Raw genomic sequence first — 20,431 nt, 5'->3', positions numbered from 1 at the left:
TTTGTTTTCTGAGAGGGAACTGAGTTAGTTACACTAACATATAAGATGATATAGTTCATATTCACAGTGTTAATACGTGACTATATGAACAATGAGAGTAATACAAATATTTACATATTTTCTCTTACATGGTCATTTTCATATGTAGCCATACATTTTTTGTATTTGAAAGACAGTAAAGTAGATTTCAGAACATTAAATATTATATATAAACATATGCACATAGTGGCACACATTTATATGGAGCATCATAAGTGGAAGTTTTCTCGCATGCATTTAGGGAGACCTTAATTAGCCAGGTTACCAGGAGCCTCAAAATGTTAGATTTCTACCATGCAATTTCCTAAAGGAATTCCTAAAGGAATACCACATTATACTACTAAACAAACTTACTTCTAACTTTAACAGAAAATTAAATTTGCACCTTAATAGAATGGTACATGATATGTAATCTTGTGATCCAAGCCTAAAACATGTAAACTCTGAAAAATGTATTCTTACATTAAATCATAGAGATGTTAATGCTACCTTTATTTAAGTTTTTTTAATGCATCTGCTACTGAAATCTCTGGACAATACTGCGCGCTATGTTCAACTGCAAGATAAAGAGGATTTGCTGAAATTCCTAGAAGTGAATTTTCATTGAATAATGAAAATTCATTCAAATTTTCTCCCCCCAAAAATAAAAAAAAATTGAAAGCTAAATTTGGCGTTGAGGCCTAAGTTATTTGACAATGTCCTTAAACCAGGCATTGGCAATGTTTTTAGGTTGTGAATCTGAGTGACCCAGTTCATGTCTGAGGTAGATGGGTGGGCACTAGGGCCCAGCTATTGTCACTTTGGCACTTGCCATTGCCAACAGTGGCAAGGGGAAAGTGCCAAAAGCCATTGAAGCCCCATGTCTGTGGGCTGGGTCTAGCCAACAGACCATTAGTTACTGACTCCTGCCCTATACTACAAGCTTGTTCATCATAAAACAAGATGAGTGACATTCATTTATTAAGTAAAATAAGAAAAAAAATATCATGACAGTTTAAAAAGAACACGTGAAATCAGAAACCATTACCTTTCAAGACAGCTGGAACAGATTTGGGAGTAGTGAAGATATATTCTTGAGAAAGAGGACCTTCACCAGCCTCGTTACAAGCTTGAATACAGAATCTGTAGGATGTTGACTCACTGAGTCTTTGTACTTTGTAGGTATGACATGGTCCTCTGTATAAGGATACAAACCTGAAAGCAGAAAAATGTCTGATTTTAAGCAGATGAAAGGGTGTGTAAAATCTAAAAAAGTCTAAGGTTTGCTTGATCCTGGCAGCTCATAAGACTAGCATGGATAAGTGCACCAGCTTCTGTAGCAATTGGAAACAAGGCATTGCATCTGGCCACTTTTGACTTTGCAGTCAAAAGAATCCATTTACAGCTGGGCTCGTAAGGGTAACCTTTTCCCAATTCCAGAGCAGGGAGGAAACTTGCATGGCTGGAACAACAAGAAGATGCATGAACCATTCCTCCTGGTTTCGTGTTTTATTTTGAACTCAGCCTTATCAATTTCTTCTATTCATGAAACCTAATGAGAAACTCACAAATATTTCTTTAAAAGTAAAATAATGATCTGACAGTGATATAGAACAAGAAGTTCAGTTTCTAATGCTAGCTTTTAGGGCTGTGTGAAACTTCATCAGCTGTTTCGTTTCAACACTGTTTTGACTCATTTCAAGGTTGAAACAGCAAAATCTAAACAAAACAAAGGGCTGCGAAACAGCCTCAGAACAAAATGAGGCTAGTTGAAACATTTCGAAAGTCAAAATGTTTCCACCATAGTGCTGGGCAAACAAAATCAGCCCAGCTGGGCTGACTGCCCATCCCCCCCAGCTCTAGATGGCATGGGTGTCCATGAGTCAGCCCAGCTGGGCTTCTTTTCATCCCTGGTGCTGGATATCTGGGCTGATGAACTCAGCCCAGCTGGGCTGACTGCCCATGCCCCCCATCTCTAGATGGCGTGAGTGTCCATGAGTCAGCCCAGCTGGGCTTCTTTCCATCCATGGTGTTGGATGTTCTGGTGCTGGATGCCTGGGCTGATGAACTCAGCCCAGCTGGGCTGACTTTCCGTCCCCAGTGAAACATCGAAACAGCCTTTCTGTTTTGACGGAATGGAATGGAACAGCTGTTTTGAATTGAAATGAAAATCAAAACAGAATGCTGTTCCATCGAATCGTCAAAACTCAAGGCGAAACAGAATGGTGCCGTTTCACACAGCCCTACTAGTTTTCTATTGCGCAGGTCTTTGGAATAAAATTTTAAGTAAAAAGTGTTACAGACTGTCTCTTGGCAAGCATAACTCTAAGGTACTTTTTGGTACTGTCATGTACTTGAGAGAGATGGTAACTTTTTCTTGGCGTATGGAAACAGGACAGCAGCTTACTGTGATGCTTCCCATCCCTTTCTGCTTCTCAAAAATGCATGAGACTGGATTTCAGCTAACCGCAACTCTGGAATACTTCTTATTAGACCTAAGAAAGAGCCAAGCCTTTATAATTCCATCCCATTGCTCTTCCATATTTTTATGAGGAAGGTGTGACATGTGGCCTAAAGCCCACATTTCGGGGGGAGCGGTGTCATAGTTGCCAAAGCTTGAAGGGGTTTTCTAGGTTGTATGTGCTCTATCATGTCACAGCATTATAGAATCATTGAAAAACAAAGCTGGAAGGGACCTTAGGGGGTCATCTAGTTTAACCTTGTGCTCAAGGCAGGATGATTCCTATCTAAATCATCCTATAAAAGTGTTTGTCTAACCTATTCATTCTTAAAACTGCAAGAGCAACCCTGTCACATGACTACCAGGCACAATGCCCAAAAAACACCAAGAATACTCTGCTTTGCCACACATAAAGCAGGGAGATGAGAACACTGTCAATGCCCTTCCACTTCTGCTTGTTAAAATGCACTTGGGATATCCCAGGAAAAGGACCATGCCCCCCAAGAAGAGTACCATGCCCTTAGCCTGTTAAGGCAGGCTGGTCTGAAAGGCCAATCTGTTTAATCTTAACTTTTCAGGGCTCAAGGATGCAGCAGTGGTTTGTCTCTTTTAGTGACTGTAGAACAGTATCATCACCCAACCATTCATAGTTTCATAGTTGTTAAGGGCTGGAAGAGACCTTACAGATTGTTGGGTCTAGCCCTCCAATTCATTTTTTTTGGAGTTGGGTGAGGTGGGGAGGCGGTTGAATATAACTTATTCTTTGGTGGTACTGAGGACAAATACCCTGCTGCGTGGATTCCCATTTCTATTTATCTTTATTTTGGGGCTACTTCTACTTAGTAGAACCCTAATTATGTGGCATACTACAGATATACTACTTGTTGACTCATATTAAAGGAGCACATTGGTATGGTATTATTTTGTGTTTTGTTATTTAAGAAGAGGGTTATTTGCTAATCCCTATTTATGGTTTGTTCCAACAGAAGAGAGGGAGAACAACTGCTAGTTTACAGAATATTTTTTACTAGAGATTTAAAATTAAATTCCACTACTCTTTTCCCAGGTAAAAACAGTAGGAACTATATTAGAATCCATTCCTCATCCTAAACAAAGCACATCAAGCTAACAGAACCAGATCAGATTTAATATGGAAGAAGACTAAAATATTGTTTTTAAATGTCAGGAAACAGAAGACCATGCTGGGACAAGACACTCCATGCCAACATCAAGCTACATACAACAGTTAATATCTTTATTCTCCTATACTTTCCAGTGCTGAACATCAGACTCTTTCCTCTTTCTTCTTAGAATATGTCTTACATTTGTTTTAGTCAAATGTACTGTATCTTCTTTCACTTGACATCGCCTCACTGGAAAGATTTCATAGACATCAGGGCTGGAAGGGACCTCGGGAGATCATCGAGTCCAGCCCCCTGCCCAAAGGGCAGGAAGTCAGCTGGGGTCATAGGATCCCAGCAAGATAAGCATCCAATTTACTCTTGAAGGTGTTCAATGTAGGTGCTTGAACCACCTCCGCTGGCAGACTGTTCCAGACCTTGGGGGCTCGGACAGTAAAGAAATTCTTCCTTATGTCCAGCCTGAAACTGTCTTGCAGGAGTTTGTGACCGTTCGACCTCGTCATCCCTTGGGGTGCTCTGGTGAACAAACATTCCCCCAGATCCTGGTGGTCACCCCGATAAACTTATAGGTGGCCATCAGATCACCCCTGAGCCTGCGCTTTTCCAGGCTAAAGAGTCCCATGTCTCTCAGCCTATCAAGATGACACAGAAAACATGAGAAAATAAACAAAGTTAGTGCTCACCTTCCATTCTTATCCTCCATCTGAAGGTGGTACTGAATGGGGTCAGTCAATGCTTTTGCAGTTCCCTCTCCCCACTTCAGTCTGAGAGTCTGAGAACTGAATGCAACACATTCCAGGCGAGGTGGATGAGGAGGAAGTGGCTTTGTTTTCAGTTTTATTGTGTGGCTGAAAGGACCTGCTCCAAGACTATTTAGTGCCTGAATTCGTATTCTAATAATCAAAAAGAAAAACAAATGAATAAACATGGATACAGGTTTAAAAGCAAAACTGGTTAATTTCTAGCATTCATATTCAAGAGAACTGAAGTACAGAACCATATCACTGAATGGTTGCTTTATATGATACAGGTGTCCTTCAACATTAGGATATGCCAATCATAACAGGCATTCTGAATACTAACTCATCCTATGCTACTTCAAATAGATTAAACACACAGGAATCAGGATGAAGAATCAAAGTGCCATTGTCTAGGATATCAAACAGTCCTAAGTTCAGCCAAAAAGCTGAAAGTCACAAAACTGTCTGATCCCCTTTTAGTTACTGTAAGTTACATTATGATGGTAAATGATGCAGTAAATTAGAGATACGCATTCAGCTTTCTATGATGATAACGATCCAAGTCAGCACTGTCTCTAGAGTTGCAGGAAAACCACAGAGGAATATGGTATGTGTGGCAAGGAGGACATCTGGGTGGCCACCAGTTTCTCTCTTGCAGAGAGATTGCCATGGAGCTAGTGTTACTGGTGGTAGACCACGAGTCCTCCCCAAATATAAACTGTCCACCTGGAAAGTGTAAAAAAAAAAGTCTAAGGAAAGGTAGCTGGGGGCTGTGTAGGTCCTTGTAATCATGGTATGGTCCTGTAATAACCTGATTTTTCTGCAGACATCTCAATGACAACTTTTTAAATCCCTGCAACAAGTTTACAATTTACAGGTTTGTGGATCAGTGTATAGGCCAGAATGTTTTTAAAAATTAAAGCAAAAATTGGATTGAGGCTGAAAGAGAACAACAAGTTAGTTATGCAGTTACAGGCTTTTCAGACTTCAAAGGCAGCTTTGGTTAGATTAATAGTCTATGACTAAGTCACCTTGTTTTCCATAAAGATGTCACCAACTAGTGCCTGTATGGTTTGTTTTATATTAAGGGCTGGGCAATTGGAAAAACGTAACCCAAGCTCTAAACAATGAAAGGCCATGATTTCAAAATGGTGGAATCCTTTGGGTGTGTGTGATTTTGTACACCCTTTATATTACTGTAAAACCATTTATTTTTCAGTACATTGATTTATTACATTATGGCATTAGGACTATATTTTGAGTTTATTTTCACAAGGATCTGGCAGAGTGTATAAAATTTATTACCTAAAAGAAACTTTGTGGGACAAAATACAAAAATATCTCTGAGTGTAAGCGTCTTATTTTCTAGTACTTTCGGTAGCTTGCTCAACCAAGGTAGGCAGTAGTTCTTTCAACTGCTGATATCACAATTTAATAATTACAAACAAAACAGAAGTGGCTTATTTCTACAGACAGCATTTTAAAAAAAAGATTAAAATTTGATCTAGCTGTCTATAACGCAGACATCATATGGATGAAATCTTAACTACACTGAAATATTAATGATAGGTTTGCATAAAATTTCAGCAGGACAAGATTTCAAAGTACCCATATTTGTAACATGAACACGGCTGCCTGAAATGACATAGTACAGTTCTTTGCTTATATTTTATACAGAAGTTATAAAGTTATGGAATATAACTAAAAAAATGGATCTTTTCTGTAATCCAAAGTTTGTAAAGTCAACCCAAAATCTTAAATTTATGTCCTTTCTACCTAACTGGATTGCTACCAGAAACAATGACTGCAGAAATGGCATCATGCTTTATAACAACCTATGACCAGGTCAGACATGGAAACTAATGACAGAGGACCAAACCCCACAGTCTATAGCCCTCTCCTGGACAGATTTTATATTGACAGATATGAGGGGTCTGTCTCTCTTCAATACTTTGGCAGAATTTTTGCCATGACAATAAAGCCTTAATGAATTTGTATTTTCAATCAGAACTTAGTTAATAAATATGAAGCTGATGTATGTCCCAAAACAAAACCTGTTTCTCTTCTCTAGAACTGCACATTGACTCTGTCATGCTAACAGAATGAAAAGTTTATTCACATAAGAAAATTAAACAAATAGCCACTGGGCCAATATTTATGAAAGGCATGCAATACAGTCTTTTTTCTCACCATAGCTACATACTAGTCCTTTGATAATGTTTGTAAGCAGTGTAATGACAAATGGAATAGGTTATTTTCCTTCTATATACAACAGTAAGGAAGCCACAGCTCTGCACCGCGTACCTGTAAGTTGTATCTGGCTGCAAATTATCTATAAAATAGCTCAAAACCTTCCCAACAGTTACTGGTTGCTTATCTCCAAAGTCTACGCTGTAGCCAAGGATTTCAGAACCATGGTCACAGGGCTTTTCCCAGCTGAGAGCAAGGCATGTGGAAGGTGAATAATGCAGATTCTCCACTTCATCTTCGCTTAGTCCCCGAAGACAAGTCACAACTGCAGGTACAGAGGCTGGAGTCATACATGCAACTACTTCACTGAAAGTGCCTGCGCCTGCAACATTCACAGCCTGCCAGTGCAAAGTAAAATAAACTTTCATGAACACAATGAAATCTGGCAACAGCAGGGTACTAACAATAATTCTACTACTTTACCTGAACCCGGCAGTAGTATATAGTAGCAGGAAAAAGTCCTTTCATTTCATAACTCAGTCCAGGCCCACAGTAACAGATCTGCATGCATCCTTCAACACCACCCCACTCCAACCGATATTCTGTGACGTCAGCTCCATTACTAGCTGGGACCTTTAACATTAATAAAAATAGTTAGGTGTTAAATCTCACCAACTCTCAAGATGCTTTGTACAGAAATGTGGTATAATGAAAATAGCATTTTAAACCATAAAAGCAAGCCAGGCAGCTGTAGAAACTTCATTTCATATGAAAGTCACCCTCTGGTTTCACTGATCTCCAGTTTCTTACCATCTGAACAAATCATGCTTCATTATATTACTGACGACATATACTATGGGCATTTCCCCCCAGCTTCATGTCACTCTTGAAACTGCTCCTGGAAAATAAGCCCCATGCATTTGTCCCAGTTTCACATGATCCAAACTTGGAACTTAAACACAAAGGATGTGCCTGGGATGCCCCTGTTGCTACTCAGAAGATTTTACTCTGGTGTGCTTGAGAGGAAAAGTTAGGGCTGTTCTCAGATCATCCTCACTGTCTCCAGTCAGGTTGAGTGTGTCTAGACTGGGAGCAAGGTGAAAGGACTTATTTTTCAGTACTGGTCTCTAGAGCAGTGTAGAGTCAGTGTAGACATGCCCTAAGTGACATAAAGCATCTAAGTGTAGTCCTATTCTACCCTGCTAGAGTCTCTGAAAAACTGCAAGTGCCATCATCTTAGTGATAAAACTAAGCTATAGAAAACAAGGAGACTCCTCCCATCTTTTGCATTAATGATCTTTCACAGGTAAAACAGGTGAAATAGGATTTCACTCTGATGTCTAATAAGTAGAACAGGATCTTGCTGTAATTTCTATAATGATTATCAAATGTTTAAGTGTACTGCAATGCAAGTTCTCAGAAATGACAGGATTAGTATCTTCATTAATAACTTGGAAGAAAGAATTGAGTGTATACAGTTAGCAAATTTGTAGGTAAGAAACTTGCTGGGGAAGCAGATAGTTTGGAGGACAGGATTAGGATTCAAAATTATGTTGATAAATTGGATAAATTATTTGAAATTAATCAGATGAAATTCAATAAGGAACAGTGCAACATAATTAGTTTAAGATGGAACAATCAAATACACAAATGCAAATTGCAGAACAACTGGCTTGGCTGTGGGAGTTACTGTGCAAGCTGAAACAGGGGAACAGTGTGCTACTGTTGCAAAAAATACCTATACAATAAGGCAAGTGACTTGAAGTGATTCTTCCACTCTAGTCATTATTGGTGAGATGTCCCCTGGAGTACTGTGTTCAGTGTTTTGGGCCTCACACTTCCAGAGAGATATGGGCAAACTATAAAGAGTCTAAAAAAATGAATATAGGCCTAAGAATTGTGACTTCCAAGGAATTGTAAGAACTGCAATTATTTAGTCCAGAGTAGAGAAGGGATGCAGGTGGAGGATTGGATTGGAATCTTTGAATACATGAAGGGTGGTTATAAAGAAGTTGATAATAAACTATTCTCTGTGATTCTGACTGAGGTCCCGTCCAGCCTTATTTTCCCCATGATTTTATGGAAATCCAATTCTGAATTTTACTTGCTCTTAGTATTTTAAGATGTAACACATTCTCAGTCTGATGTAGTAATGAATCATAGCTCCAGAGCAAGTTTTATAAAAAATATGACTCACTGATTGAGAAATAGGCTATATACAAAATACATGTAAATGAATATAAACAGCATTTAACAGGATAGTATTTGATGTCCCTGAGCCATGACAGGCAGAAATCTTTCTTTCAAATAATTTACAATGAACTATCAGACACTGGAGTATGCAGGATATGATGGAAACAGGTCACTATGAGCAAGTCTGACCTCCCGCAATCTTCAAACATACTTGGTTTCTACACTATCAATATTTTGCTTAAGTTTAATAACCAGCTGACTCTGCTGTCATGGGCTCATCTTTAAAAGGAAAGGAACAAGAGGATCTTGTGTGTACACATCTAAGTATCTATGTGCACTTAGTTATAACTATGGCAGGCAAGGTTCTTTGGGTAGATGTGATATCTTTTATTAGACCAACTGAGTAGTTAGAAAAGAGTTCTTTGCAAGCTTGAAGGTGCAATCACCTTTCTTCAGGCATAGGAAGTCTCTGCTGTTCTGAGACTCCAAGGAACCTTGTCTGCCTATGTTCTTAGACCACTGCGGCTACAACCAAAAGCCCAGTTATAACTATTGCATAAGTTAAGGGTGACTAAGATCCAGCCTCTGGGGCTCCTCACAGGTCCAGAAATTTGGTGGCCAGAGAAGCAACAGCAATGGTTCATCCTGCTGCTATACTTCTGGACCTGTGGACAGCCCCACATGCTGGACTGGGCCTGTGGACCAGCCCCGTGCCAATCATCTGGCTCACAGGGCCAGATGAGTGGGGTACCACTTGCAGAAGAAAATGGTGAATGATGCTTTGAGGACATACGTGAACCTGTATGTTTGCATTTTAATGGAAAGTTATTAAGTAGATCAGGCAGACTGATTTTTTTTTTAGTAAGTACTTAAGTACAGTGTAAGTTTTTTTTAAGGCTGACATACAAAGGTAAAAGGCAACCACACCAAGACATTACATATCTACTATGCAGTGTATAACAAAATAGTCCTACCTCCCAAGACACATGTGCACATGTTGCAGATTTGCATGTAACTTGAGGGGGTTTACATGGATCTGGTGGTCCAGGGGCTGTAGTAATTTCACATTTTTCTGAAAAAGGTCCGAACTATTAAAAAAAAAATTGGCATTGTTACTATAAGATTTGAATTTAAAGTCTTGTTTATAGTAGCCATAAACAGAATTTGAAGATCCAGCAGCTAATGCTGGGTGACTGTAGCTTATAAGAGAACTTGTCATGGCTTCAGGAATTTTATTTCAGCATCTGAGTGTTCTTCAGAATTACCAAAATACACCTCTTCAATTGTAGATGCAGTTGGAATAAACCTGATCTTTCACATGCTATAATTTGTAAGAGAACAGTCTTCTTTAAGTCATGCTAACCAAGTTATAGGACATCTAATGTGTATTAGGGAATGCTGTACAACTGTGTTAATTTAATCTATAAGAAACATAAGACTCCGAATAAGCTACAACTGTACCCCACAACAATTCAACCTCACTAACTCTGCTAACCCTGCCTACTAGTACCTCTCATGACACTGACACTGATCTGTGTAATGTGGACTCCTCTATACCCTTAATGAACTGAGGATGTCCATCCATTTTACCTTAAAACTAGAGTTTGGGATATTTAATAAAAACTACGCTTGTTGTAGAGAATTGGTTAATTTTAAAGCAGTTAATTTAATCCTCAAATATAAGCATCAAGAGAACGTTTCTTTATACCTGGAAAAGTATGTATTCATAGATATGAAAAAAAATACAGAAAATGCTAGAAAGCACTATTTTCTGTGCTCCAAAAGCTCTATAGCTGTACAACATTCATAAAACAAAACAAGCAGTTTGCAAACTGCAGCATATAAAATCATTTACCTACTTTTTCACAGGGGTTTTATGAAAACTTATTGAAGTCTGTGCAGTGCTTTAGAAAAAAGTGTTAAAAGGGGCTAAATATCATCATTATCAACATCAGCATATACATTTAAGCTGCTCTTTTCACTTTCTTTCATCTAAATGAGACAGGCTTATTACAAATAGGTGTTCAACTGTTGACTGCAATGTAACAATAAGCCAACTAAAACAATTAAGAGTGCAGACAGAAGTGACAATTTTCACTCGATCTGGCCCCTGAAAGCGCTCTATAGACATGACCAAAAAGAAATGCTTGTCTGCAAAGAGCTTTAAAAGAGCCTGATCCCGCAAAAATCTGAACCCTCATTGAAGACGTTTCAAAACAGAGTAGTTTCAGTATCTTGTGTCTGCACAACCCCTCTTAGCCTTGAGCTGTTTTCAGCATGGGAGTGGGGAAGGGGAATGGAGGGAATTCAGTCTAGGATTTTTTCAGCCAATGCTGGAGGGTGGGGCAGGTTGGGGGGCCCCAATCCCCCACCCTGCCCTCCAGTGCCAGCTGGCAAACCCCTAGAATAAGCTCCCTTTGCTCCTTTTCTCCCCTTCCATTCTGCAAAAAGTGCCTGGCTGGGAGAGAGGAGGGGCTGTTGCTAAGGAATAGTGGCTGCGGGCTCGCTGTCAGCAGCTGGATTCACCTTCCTCCTAGAACCAACAGTGAACTTCTGTTTGGTCCAAGGGATTGGTGTAACTCAGAACATTTCCTGCAAAGCATTCTCAGTTACAGTGGGGAGCTGCACTTCTGTCTGCACCCTAAATTGTTCAATTAAAATCATATTAAGAAAACATGCTATAAAACTTAAACCAGCTCCTTTGAAAAAGGAACAGGCATAATAATGACTGCATGCTATTCAACTGATTTCACACTACCTCCTTACCCCAGCTTTGTTAGCTGCTCGCAGTCTAAAGCTGTAGGTCTTCCCAGGAAGAAGGCTGCTAATGGTGCATTCGACATCAGAGCCCTGGTAAACCTCTCTATGTTCATCTGTTTCTACTGGAGACATTTCCAGACCATAACAGGTAACAGGTGATCCGCCATCTATCTGAGGTGGTCCTGCAAAAAAAACAAAACAAAACAACCCCCACAAAAAACCACAAATGAAAATTAAAAAAATTATATAAGGTTAAAAAAAAAAAATCAAGCTGCATATTTTAATCTCATACATGACAGTCATAAAATAAGTACCCCATCGCAGCTGAATTTCCCTTGCTTTCTGTCTGCCCTGTAATCTGGGAGGCTGGCATGTACCAGGAGCAACTGCTGGTGTCTGTACAAATAAAGAATCAGAAGCCTGCAGGAAAGAAAGAAACTCTCAACAAAAACCTTAAGGTAAAAATGTAGCCACATATATTAACTCACAAAGAAAACAAGAGCACTTTGCATTAGACTGACAGGATCAACCATTTTTTATATATCAGCTAAAGTATGTAGCTATTGCCTAAATGGCTGGGTAATATACTCTATTTATATTCACAGAAGACTTCATAAAAAAGTGATTGATAACTACACTGAGACATTAATCACATTTCTCAGTGGACACTGAGAAATTAATCTTGGTCTGTTCTGGTCTGTACTGAGTGTTTATGAAGATATAACTTTGGGTCTGGTTTTAGTTCTTGTTTTTTACTGTTACAAACTTTGTGTAGATGGCACACATTTGCTTTCCATTAATATTATTTGAACTCCTTTCCAGACAGGAATAAGTCATACCTGCATAAGCATTTATACAACCCTACACCTGCATCATGCAACTTTTGTATATGGACAAAACTTCACTGAGTGAAGGTACGTAAAAACGGCAACCAAAAAGGAAAAATACCATTTTAAAAAAAGGAAAAGTTGAATTTTTCATTTCTGCATTACTTTGTAGAACCTAACATGCAACAAAAAATCCCTCCCCCCAATTGGGGCTGAACACAAGGATGCTGAGCATAACCACAAGGCAGCAGAGAGTGCCACTTCATGAAGGCTCCTTGTTTATGCTGAAATGAAAACAACCTAGAGACCTGGCTGTTCTGCAGATCCTTCAAGATGTACTGCTGCATTAAAAGCAGACATATTCCTCTGTGGTTTGAAGAAACATTCATGCCCTCTCCTACTCTCATATATACTCAATGCACAGGCCAAACATTTAGACTCGGTGTTAGATGGATGATCTGGCTTTAGGAGAAACCAGTATTTATGTTACTGTGTTGAAGTAAGCAGGCATAACAAAGAAATATTTGTTATTATTGATCTATCATGGCAGAAAAGGTATTAGGATGATATTTTAATATTTTTTTTATTTCTCTTTAAAAAATTTAAGGAACTAAAACTTGTGCAGAATTTTCTTGAAGCCCCAATTATAGCTATTATATTACATATTGTTGCATGACTATTCTGAAACAATATTTCATATTAACAGCTTAACAATAAGACTTCCTTAAAGTATAAAGTTTTTATCAAAGTTTACATTTACATATAAAGTATTAGATAATATTACCGCACTCTGTCCTCCTTCCCCAATACAGTATACATGTAAGCGGTATGAGCAGCCTGGGTTTAGTCGATCACACAAATGTTCCCTTGTAGCTCCACTATATATTATGTCCCATTTGTTTCCTGAAAGGTTAAGAATTGGTGCAATGAACCAAGGTGTAGTTCTCAATCGTTCAGTATCAGACACGGTAGGTATCCTAGCTTCACTAAACAATTGTGCATGCATTTATCAGAAAAATTCAAAGCTAGCTTTGAGTTTCCTGGAAATGATCTAATTATCTCATGAAGATAGTTTCCTATACAAATTTGTGTAGATTTGTTGAAGTGAAATTTCTCTGTTACTTGGCATTACCATTAACTAAAAGGTACAATTAGCTTTTAATAAAGCATTTTAAAATGTGCTCACTGGCCCAGTAATAACATTATAACTAAATAAATTGAAAAAAAAGAGCCCATGCAAAAGATGCCTTAATTATATCTCATATATTCATTTTATACAGCATGGCTACACTTTATAGGATTAAAGTTTGATAAAGTTAGCCTGATGCCTCAACACTAAAATAAAGCCAGAAGCACCTGAGACAACAGACTCTAGCTTTCAATCAACATTGAAGTCTAAAACTTAGTGGGCTGGGCATAAGTATCAAACACCCTGTCACTTGGTTTATCTAGCCAGACTCCATAAAAGATTCTAATTTTGCAGAACTTAAGCTTTAATTAAAAAATCCCAGTAACTTCTGGTTCTAATGTATGCAAAGAAAGCACTCATTCAAGTTGAATATAACATGATCTAGATCAGGGATGGGCAAAACATGGCCCATGGGCTGGATCTAGCCTGCCAACTGATTAGATCCAGTTTGTGGTGGAGGAGGGGGCAAGGAATCCACCAGTTGATTGGATATGGCTCACGGGTGCCTGTACAGCGTGCTGCATGGGGCTGAGCCCCACCCGAGGCAGCCTGCACTGTGCTCCAGCCTGGGGCTGCTAGCCTGGCCCTGGTCTGCGTAGACAGCTTATCAGCAGGGCTGCTCCTTGGATCCCCTCACCTCCAGTGGTGGCTCCTCCTTCTGTTCCTGTTGTGCTGCTCTGGGCCAGGAGGAAGCTTCAGCCAAGCAGCTGTGGCTTGAGGTCCTGGCTGCCTTCCACCCATTCCACCCGCCCAGTGTGGGTGGCTGAGTGGGTAGAAGGCAGCTGGGAGCTTCATCTGCGTGGCTCCTGCTGCAGTGCAGAGCTCTGGCTCCAGCTCCCAGCTACTTTCAACCCACTTGGCTGCCTGCACTGAGCAGGTGGAGTGGGTGGAAGGCAGCCAGGACCTGAAGCCAAAGCCCCATGAGCTGGGGCAGGACCTGCTTGGCTGAAAATTCCTCCTGGCCTGGAGCAGAGCAGCAGGAGCAGGAGGAGCTGCTGAAATCCTGCCAGTAAGCTGTTCGCTCTGGCTGGGGCTGGGCCAGCAGGTGTGGGCTGCCCTGGGCAGGGCTCAGCCCCATGTGGAGCACTGCAGGGGCTGCCATAGACCACACTGTCTGGGCAAACTATACTGTACATGCCCCCTGCCCCCTCCTCCCTCATCTCAGCCCTGGCTGGCTCCTGAGTCCTAGCATCCAGACAGTCCCCCCACGCACACTCTCCTCACAGGGCAGGGGCTGCCCTGTGACCCCGCCTCGTGATCCTGGCCTCCCCTGTCCTTTTGCTTCTGAACACTGCCCCCCCACCACTACGTGTGGAACTGGTGCATAGAGTTGGGTGCTGCTGCAACTGCAGGGCTGGAGCTCAGGGCTTGCGGAGCCCAGACAGGTCTGGGGGGCACTATGGGGCTGGCCATGGTCTGGGGGGTGCTATGGGAATGCCTCCTCAAGGACTGGGCAGGGAAGGGGGCATGGGGTCCAGCTGTGGCCATCCGCCCAGACAGGCTTAGTGCTGTTGGGAAAGGTGCCCTGGGCTGCTGGTTCTGAAGGCTGGGGGATATAGAAAAGCTATGGCTCCAGTCTCTGGGGTTCCCCACTAAGCAGCTGGGAGTGTGAGAGCCCACAGAACAGGAGGGTGGAAGGGGGTGGGGGGACGACTGCATCCTGAGATACCAGATGATTTCAATCTGAGCAGCACATCTGTGGAGTGGCCACATGATCTGTGGAGTGGCCACATGTTACTGGAAAAGGAACTGAATTGTGCAGATCAGAGATAACCCTGCCCTGGAGTGGCATAACTTTGAGCTGCGTAATGAGTGCTTTAAGACACTTAAAGGTGTTAACACGAAGATGATTTAGGGGCTAAGAACTCCAAGAGCTGCCCAAAATTAATGTGCAACAAGGCTCTTAGTTTCTGAAGTAAGATACTGCCTGACTTTAAACTAACGCAGCTAACCACTTCTGTACCAGTGGGATACAATATAAAACTCACTAATGGCAACTTTTTTCCATGGTCAGAAAAAGAACAAATGTTGGTATGAAAAGGTCATCATTTATATTATAGCAGTTGTCAATGGTGCAAGTCAAGACTGAGCATCTGTTATGCCTACTACTATACTTACACACATAAAAATGATCCTGGTCTCAATGAACTTAATACTTAAAGCATTTAAAATATCAGAGATACAACTGGATGCTAAAATTCTATGAACAATTACAAGGATACTACATTATTTCTTACCATTTAAGCCTTCAGACATTTCCACAACATATTTAGTTATTACTGCCCCTCCGCTGTCTTTTGGTGGATCTACCAAACATAAACAAAAAAGGTCAGGAAAAATTCCACACTACTTTGGACAGCATTCTACTTAAATGATATAGACTGAAAACTTTGTGAAAATATTTTGAGGGAGATTTGCAAAGACACAAAGGGTATTTAATAATTGAGCCTCACTGACTTGAACTGGAAACTGGGGGCACCTATACATGTGATGGAGATCTGCTCTGACGTGTGCTAAGTAGCATGTGTTGGAGCAGACTCGATTAATTGAGTCTGCCATGAGTCTGCTGAATTCTGCAAATTAGCATGCTCTAGCAGCCTCTGCATCACGTGTACTCAGCAACCCCACATTTCAGAATGGTGGCAGGGGCACTTTAACTAAAGCTTGTTGAACAAGACTATGTGCCTCCTTAACCACTAGTTTTGAGTCCAATGCAGAGTTCTGGCAACAGTGAGGATCCTCAAAAATTTAGCTGTATGGCATGATTAGTCTCCCTCTGAAAGAACAGCACAATACTTTAATGGCAAATGATAATTTCATAGAAGAAACTATGATACAATAACTTGCATTACAGACTGAAGGAGCTTTTATTAATCTCTTAAAAAATATAATGCTAACACTAGAGATTGAAGTTGAGTGTGAAGGTATAGTATGTGGAAAAATGGTGCTTTCTCAAATTATTACTAAATCCTTAATTATGGGAGTGAGAAATTAAAATTTTGTGAAAAACAACTACCCATCTTCAAATGATACAAAGGAGATCAGATGCTTGACATATAGAAGGTCAGACTGTCACACTGTAAAACTGCTTGTATGAAAGGTGAAACTTACATTTTTTCCAAAGGGAAAAAAGTAATGATCCCAATAATAAACACTTGCATTAAGAGACCCTGGTATCTTTTTTATCATTAAATTAACAAAGATTTTAAAAAGGTTAATTTTATAAACATTTAAAAATACGTCTTGATTCCATAATTTGCTACAATAAATGAAATACTTTTATGACCTTTTACAATTCTAAAGCAGTGATTAGCAGTCCAAGTTCTTGGGCCATTATCCAGCAAAGCATTTAAATATATTCTTACATCTACCTTTAGTTCACTTGGCATGTGTTTAACTTAAAAATTGAGCCAGTGCTTGAGTGTTTTTTGACTGGGACTGGCTTAAGCAGTTCTTTTTCTTGCTGAATACTGTACCACCCATCTTCTGTCCTGTTTTGCTGTCTTATCATACTACTACATTTACTGAGTGTTTTGCAAATTTAAACTGACAATGCAATAAAGGCAGATAATTTTAATACCCTGAAAAGGTCTTTAGTATTTAATGCAATATAATGCACTTTGCCCTGAAGGGTTCCACAGATTCTTATGCTCAAATACAGGAATACATTAAATTGCTACTTGCATATAGCTGTCAGTAAGACAGAAAACAGTGAACATAACCACCATACAATATTAGGGGAAGGGGAGACTTTAGCCAGGATACCAGAGCAAAGCCCTACACTTTTCAAGTTTATGTAGCACTTTTTGCAACAGTCACAAACGAGCAGTCTCTATTTTCATAAGACTTTGATTTTATGGCTTCATTTGGAAGACCTCCACTAAACTACACAGACCTCAGTTATATGGGACTACACTAGAATGGTGTGATGGTTTTATTCAAGGCCTAAAAGGATCTTTCTTTCACTTGGTTTCACTATGAACTAAACTCAGCCTTGTGTCATCCACATAATTGTGGATCTGGGCCTTGAATTTAATAAATTAGGAAAGTTTACAGTTTTATACTAAAATAATGCAAAACTCACGATTTCCAGTATTCTCAGCAGGAAATCACATACATCTTTGCCAGTTCTGGTACAGTTTCCTTTTCAGTCCATTCTAATGCAGAAAACTCAAACTTACAATTCACAGATACTGCTGGGGTAAAAGTCAAGCCCAACAGCTTCCTAAGACCCTCTGTGAATTAAAAAGGCCAGATTTCTTTAAACTATTTTACACTATTTTTGAACCATTACAGCATCATCCTAGACATGCTGAAATCTCAAGGTCAATAATCTGTTCTCAATTATACCAATGTAAATCCAGAATAACTCTCCTCACTGCTGTACTTCTAAGGATAGAACTTGGCCATCTATATACCAAAGTACAGACGGTCAAAAGAAAGTATCAGAATAAAACTGGACAAATAAACTTTACCCCAAATTATTTTAAAACTTTGTGCATGGATTTTTCCTTTAACTGATGGTTTTGAAGGTATTCCAGGCTTGTCTGGACAAGTCGTAAAGTCTACTACTTCACTGGGATTGCTCTTGCCTTCAGAATTATAGGCAATGACCTGTAAATACATTTTATATAGAAAGTATTATAAATACAGTACAGATACTTCTTGTTATTCTATATACTGCTAATGCTTTGGGTGTCCAAATCATTTATACATTTAAGTCGTAAAGCAGAGCAGAAAAGAAAGATATCATATAGTTTTGCATTTCATACTAGTCCCACCTTTGTGAAAGGTTTTATTACTCAACCTTTTCACTTAAGTGAAAAAAATGGCAGAGAATTACCATCAGGGAACTGTTACGTTCTTTAAAGAAATGAAAATATTAAATAATAAGCTTTTACCAAAGCTCAAAAAGCTTCTCAACTCTCCAAAACATTCAGATCTATGTGCTTAAAATCAGGTTCCTAAACCTATATTTAGGCATGTGAAACTAATTTAAACCTAAAAGGTACTTGAGTCACAACTCCCAATGACTTTTAGCTGAGTTTTTGGGTGATCTATACTTTTCAGACTCTTCCTCTCTTTTATTTCATTACCTAAGTTCTAGTCCTTAGATTTGAAAATTTGCTAAAAGTATTTCTGTCTATCTTAGCTAGACAAGGTCCTTCACACTGAATCATAAAACCATTCTCCTCATTTATTTCACAGAATACCCTCGAGAGCCAACTGACACTAGAAAAAATGTATGTATGTATTATATAACCTCATAAACAAAAGTTGTTACAAGTGTCCATGTAATACATGTAATGCGATGTGTCCACTGATAAACATTTCTATATCATGCAAAATTCTACATATTTTACTGATGAAGCTTGAAGTACTATAGTTTGAAATCTAATGGATTTTCTGCTGTAGTAACATCTGAATTTGTAAAATACTGAAATAATGTAATATTCTAGTAAGTGCAAAATGAAACAAAAACATAGGTTGAGTTCTTGTCTTTTTACATTTTACATTAAATTACAGAAATAAAAAGTTGAAAATTGATAAAGTGGCTGGGCTAGTAACTTGCCTTAACAAAAGCATGGCAGGTCTGAAGTAAATCTGCCCCCTTTTTACTTCTGCTGGTTGTACCTATAATATCCCTTTGTCCCTTGTGGAAGCCCTAACTAAGCTAGAAACAAAATGGTTTAGAAACTACCAAGATGACAGAATACATGGAAAAATAAGATTGTATTTAATGTGGCTTTTATTGTCTTTAAAACCTCACTAGAATCCAACTAATAGCAATAATGTCAATATAAATGGAGAAGATGAATGTAAGCCAACAAGCATCTTACAGACATTAAATCTCCAGATAAAATTTACAGAATTAACAATTACTTGGTTGTCTTTGTGCTTTTAAAAATGAAGCTAAGGAGATGCAATTAGTATTTATGTATTATAATAAGGTTTCCAATGTTTATAAAGCTTCTTGCAAAAGCCTTAAGGAATACTACCACTACTAATACAATTTTTCCTTCTGTAATAAAAACTGAAGACCTGATTAACACAGCATTTGTTATTTTTCCCTTTTTGTGTAGGAAGTGAACAAGAACCATTCATATTGAAAAGTATCTCAGTAAACCAACACAGGGTATGAACATTTTGAGTGTGTACTGTGTTTGTTAAAGATAAACTTAGGAGTACTTATGGTTACTATACATTTATCTCAAATGTTCACAACAGCAACAGTATAGCACCAAATCCTCACAACTTTATCTCCAAGAACTGATATAAATGTTTACAACTTAAATTCATATGCAACCAGAGGCCTTAACTTGTTTCTAGTATGAGGTTACATTTGATATTTATGAAAGACAATGAGAATAAAGCATGTTGTTAGTTTGTTTTCATCACAGAAACCTGCTTAAACAATAAAAGTTTAAAAAGAGCACTGCAGAAAATATAGCCAAAGTACGTGAAAATACTTACCCTAAATTTATACTTTGTACTGCGCCTCAAATTCTTCACTGTGCAGGTGAGATCATCACCATCATATTTTGGCTTGAAACCATATCCCTAAAGATGAATAAAATGTTCCTACTTGAAATATACATTTATAAAGCAGGTTATACAGCAAAATACATATAGTATAAACATACAGAATCTGAAACACAGTAATTCATTAGGTTTTGATTTGAAGTTATGAAAATTAATTTTTATTCTGTAAACATAAACCACTTTTTACAGTGACCCTCTACTGCTGGGAGGCTCTATAAAAGGAACCAAAAACTATGATCAAAACAATATAATAAAATCATAATAAATTCATCATCCTGTGGCTATAATATAGAAAAACAGAGTCTGTAATGCAATAAAAGAATAAGGAAAAATAAATATGGAGCCAACAGAGGTCATACTAAACCAAG

The 20,431-nt window shown here is 38.9% G+C and overlaps 1 protein-coding gene across 6 annotated transcripts in view; it reads right to left on the bottom strand.

Moving 5' to 3' along the window:
• Nucleotides 1-20,431, bottom strand: part of FNDC3A (fibronectin type III domain containing 3A) — a 232,899-nt gene that overhangs the window by 12,359 nt on the left and 200,109 nt on the right. For all 6 annotated transcript variants that reach the window (XM_090025998.1, XM_090026004.1, XM_090026012.1 and 3 more), the window contains 11 exons: nucleotides 19,995-20,081; nucleotides 17,996-18,134; nucleotides 15,758-15,826; nucleotides 13,116-13,234; nucleotides 11,819-11,924; nucleotides 11,511-11,686; nucleotides 9,719-9,832; nucleotides 7,035-7,184; nucleotides 6,666-6,949; nucleotides 4,305-4,514; nucleotides 1,067-1,233 (listed from right to left, as the gene is read on the bottom strand). In XM_090025998.1, coding sequence (XP_089882124.1) covers nucleotides 1,067-1,233; nucleotides 4,305-4,514; nucleotides 6,666-6,949; nucleotides 7,035-7,184; nucleotides 9,719-9,832; nucleotides 11,511-11,686; nucleotides 11,819-11,924; nucleotides 13,116-13,234; nucleotides 15,758-15,826; nucleotides 17,996-18,134; nucleotides 19,995-20,081 — 1,621 coding nt within the window. The remainder of the gene's footprint in view (nucleotides 1-1,066; nucleotides 1,234-4,304; nucleotides 4,515-6,665; nucleotides 6,950-7,034; nucleotides 7,185-9,718; nucleotides 9,833-11,510; nucleotides 11,687-11,818; nucleotides 11,925-13,115; nucleotides 13,235-15,757; nucleotides 15,827-17,995; nucleotides 18,135-19,994; nucleotides 20,082-20,431) is intronic.

The sequence above is a fragment of the Crocodylus siamensis genome, chromosome 1, assembly GCF_052110815.1.
Source record: "Crocodylus siamensis isolate JL-2025a chromosome 1, ASM5211081v1, whole genome shotgun sequence".
Taxonomy (NCBI): domain Eukaryota; kingdom Metazoa; phylum Chordata; order Crocodylia; family Crocodylidae; genus Crocodylus; species Crocodylus siamensis.
Note: the sequence above shows the minus strand (reverse complement) of the source record. Positions and strands in the feature narration are given on the sequence as shown.